The 2,905-nt window shown below is 38.6% G+C and overlaps 1 protein-coding gene across 6 annotated transcripts in view; it reads left to right on the forward strand.

The window, feature by feature from the left end:
* Positions 1 to 2,905, forward strand: part of ADGRE1 (adhesion G protein-coupled receptor E1) — a 47,600-nt gene that overhangs the window by 43,118 nt on the left and 1,577 nt on the right. For 2 of the 6 annotated variants that reach the window (XM_034657638.1, XM_034657642.1), the window contains 2 exons: positions 1,920 to 2,088; positions 2,202 to 2,306. The exons of the other annotated variants lie outside the window; for them this stretch is intronic. In XM_034657638.1, coding sequence (XP_034513529.1) covers positions 1,920 to 2,088; positions 2,202 to 2,306 — 274 coding nt within the window. The remainder of the gene's footprint in view (positions 1 to 1,919; positions 2,089 to 2,201; positions 2,307 to 2,905) is intronic. 6 annotated transcript variants of the gene reach the window in all.

The following is a 2,905-nucleotide window of genomic DNA, read 5'->3' on the forward strand; positions in this document are numbered from 1 at the left end:
TTATATATTTATTATATATTATATAATTATTATACAAATACACAATACATAAATTTCATATTATGTATTTAAAAATGAATTAAAAATATATTAACATATAAATTATATGAATTATATTACACATATATAATTTCAGAAACATTGAAATGAATGTGCAAATGGAGACAAAACTCATTTTCTTCCACATAATTCCACATAATTTTGCATTGCTATCATCACTATTTAAAATTTACAGAATTGTATTTAAATTCAATTAGCCAGGTTATAGTGCATCACTAGTTTTTGATATAATGTTCAATGATTCATTGGTTGAGTATAACACCCAGTGCTTATCATAAATAAATAAATAAATAAATGTTAAAAAAATAAAATTTACAAAGTTGTAGAACTTTGCTCTACACCATGGCTCTTCCATCTCCCATTAGAATTTTTTATATTTTCAATGATTTATTNAGCCTGATGAGGAAGGCTTGATCCCAGCACCCGGAGATCATGACCTGAGCCAAAGGCAGCCACTTAACTGATTGAGCCACCCAGGCACCCCTCAAATAATCTTCATTGTAAGAACCTACTAGACATTATCTAGGTTTTACTGTCAGGAACCATATGATGTCCTTTTCTTGTTTTCCTGTCGGTATCCAATCCCTCATCCATCCTAAATAATTTTTTCTAAAAATTATTTTTAAAAAGTTGATGCAAAAAGTATAAAACAAAGTTAACACATGCAATGGTAAGAAAAATGAAGCAGTGAAAAAGGGAACACATGGAAAGTAATTTCTTCTCTCTTCTCTGAGCCCCAGGTCCCCAGATCTCTCCCACCTTAAGCAACATTTATCACTTGAATTGAGCTTCCTTCCAGAATATTCTATACCTACACATCCACCTTCTATTACATAAATGATAGGATACTATACATATCATTCTGAACTTTGGGTTTTTTCCGCATAATACATAACTGATTTCATATCAACACTTATGGTTAAAAACAAGAACAAAAATGTTTTTGTGTCAGACACTGTTGTAAGCCCTTTAGAGCTTTGTTATCTCATTTAATCTGTAAAACAAGTAATAGCACCCTGTAGGAATTGTACTATTGTCCCTGTATCAATTTGAGGAAACTGAGGCACTGTTTCCACTGGGGTTGTTTTAGTTGGGGAGGAGGGGGAATGAATGCTTAATAGGTATGGGTTTTTTTTTGCAGGGGGGTGATAAAAATGTCTTAGAACCAGGTGGTGATGATGTTTGTACAGCATCATGAATGTGCCAAACGCCACTGAATTGCACACTTGAAATGCTAAAAATGCTGAGTTTTATATTATGCGAGTTTCTCTTCAATTAAAAAAAATGTCCTCGTATTTCATACTGTGACATTACCATTCGTTTAACGTGTCCTCAGTTCTTGGCCTGCAGGTCCTTTGAGCATTTTCATCACTATCAACACTATGACATTAAATATATGTGTCCACACATCCTTGTGCCATGTGTATCTGTAGGCCAACTGCCTTTTATTAATTATTATTATTATTAGTTTTAAAGATTTTATTTATTTATTTGACAGAGAGAGACAGCGAGAGAGAGAACACAAGCAGGAGGAGTGGGAGAGGGAGAAGCAGGCTTCCCACCGAGCAGGGAGCCTGACGCGGGGCTGGATCCCAGGACCCTGGGATCATGACCTGAGCTGAAGGCAGACGCTTAACGACTGAGCCACCCGGGCGCCCCCCAACTGCCTTTTAAATGCCAATGGGACTCTATTTCCCTGCCTCTGGGCTTGGAGACTCCACCGCACGTTTATTCCCACTCAGGTAGCAGGTGACATGGTGGCACCCTCAGACTTTGCGGTGGGTGCACAGTCCACGAGGACAACGGCCTCTGCCTCTGGCCACTTCCCAGAACTTTATCCTCCAAATCTTCTCCCCTAGGTTACTGACATTCAAGGCCTTTGCCCAGCTCTTCATCTTGGGGTGCTCCTGGGTGTTGGGCGTTTTCCAGATTGGACCCATAGCTAGTATCATGGCCTACCTGTTCACTATCATCAACAGCCTGCAGGGGACCTTCATCTTCGTCATTCACTGTCTGCTCAACCGCCAGGTACACAGCTGTTGCCCTTCCCAGTCTCATCCTTCCGGGGAGCAAGCCTGTGTCGGCCCACATCTCTGCATCTAGGAATAATTCACCTCCCTGTGATGCGTCTCTTCCCCCAGGTGCGGGAAGAATACAGGAGATGGATTACCAGGAAGATCAAACCCAGCTCTGAGTCCCAGACTTCAGGGATGTTACTGTCCTCTGTCCCCTCCACTTCTAAAACGGTGAGACACTCTGTTTTATGTGGCTTCTGTTCAAATGGAACCACCACTTCTTAGCAATACCAGACACCACTGTGTACCGGGAACCTACTGAGAGCTAAGTGTGTCCATGTCTATTAGCACATTTGATAAAGTGTGGTGTTCAGGAGTTGAGGGTCAGGAACCAGGCTTCCTGGGCTTAAGTCCCAGCTTTGCCCCTCAGTAGCTGTGTGAACGAAACAAGATTAAATCATGACTCATACAGATACAACATAAGCACACATTAAGGATTTTATTCTGCTCATTAATCAGTGAGGGAGTGAGGTGGATATTAAACTGGCTCAAGAGAGAATGCACAGAACAGACATGTATATATTATGTAATATATATTATGTATTATGTAACACGTATTGTATATATCTCATATTGTGTACATTATATACAAATTATATAATGTTTTATATGTTTCGTATAAATTATATATAGTATATAATATATATATTATGTAATACATACATATGTCTGTACTTTGCATTCTTTTCTGAGCCAGTTATAATATCTGCCAGGTTCTCTGGTTGATAATTTTATATATGTGTATATATATGTGTACATATATATATATA

This window comes from Ailuropoda melanoleuca, chromosome 4 (assembly GCF_002007445.2).
Source record: "Ailuropoda melanoleuca isolate Jingjing chromosome 4, ASM200744v2, whole genome shotgun sequence".
Lineage (NCBI taxonomy): Eukaryota > Metazoa > Chordata > Mammalia > Carnivora > Ursidae > Ailuropoda > Ailuropoda melanoleuca.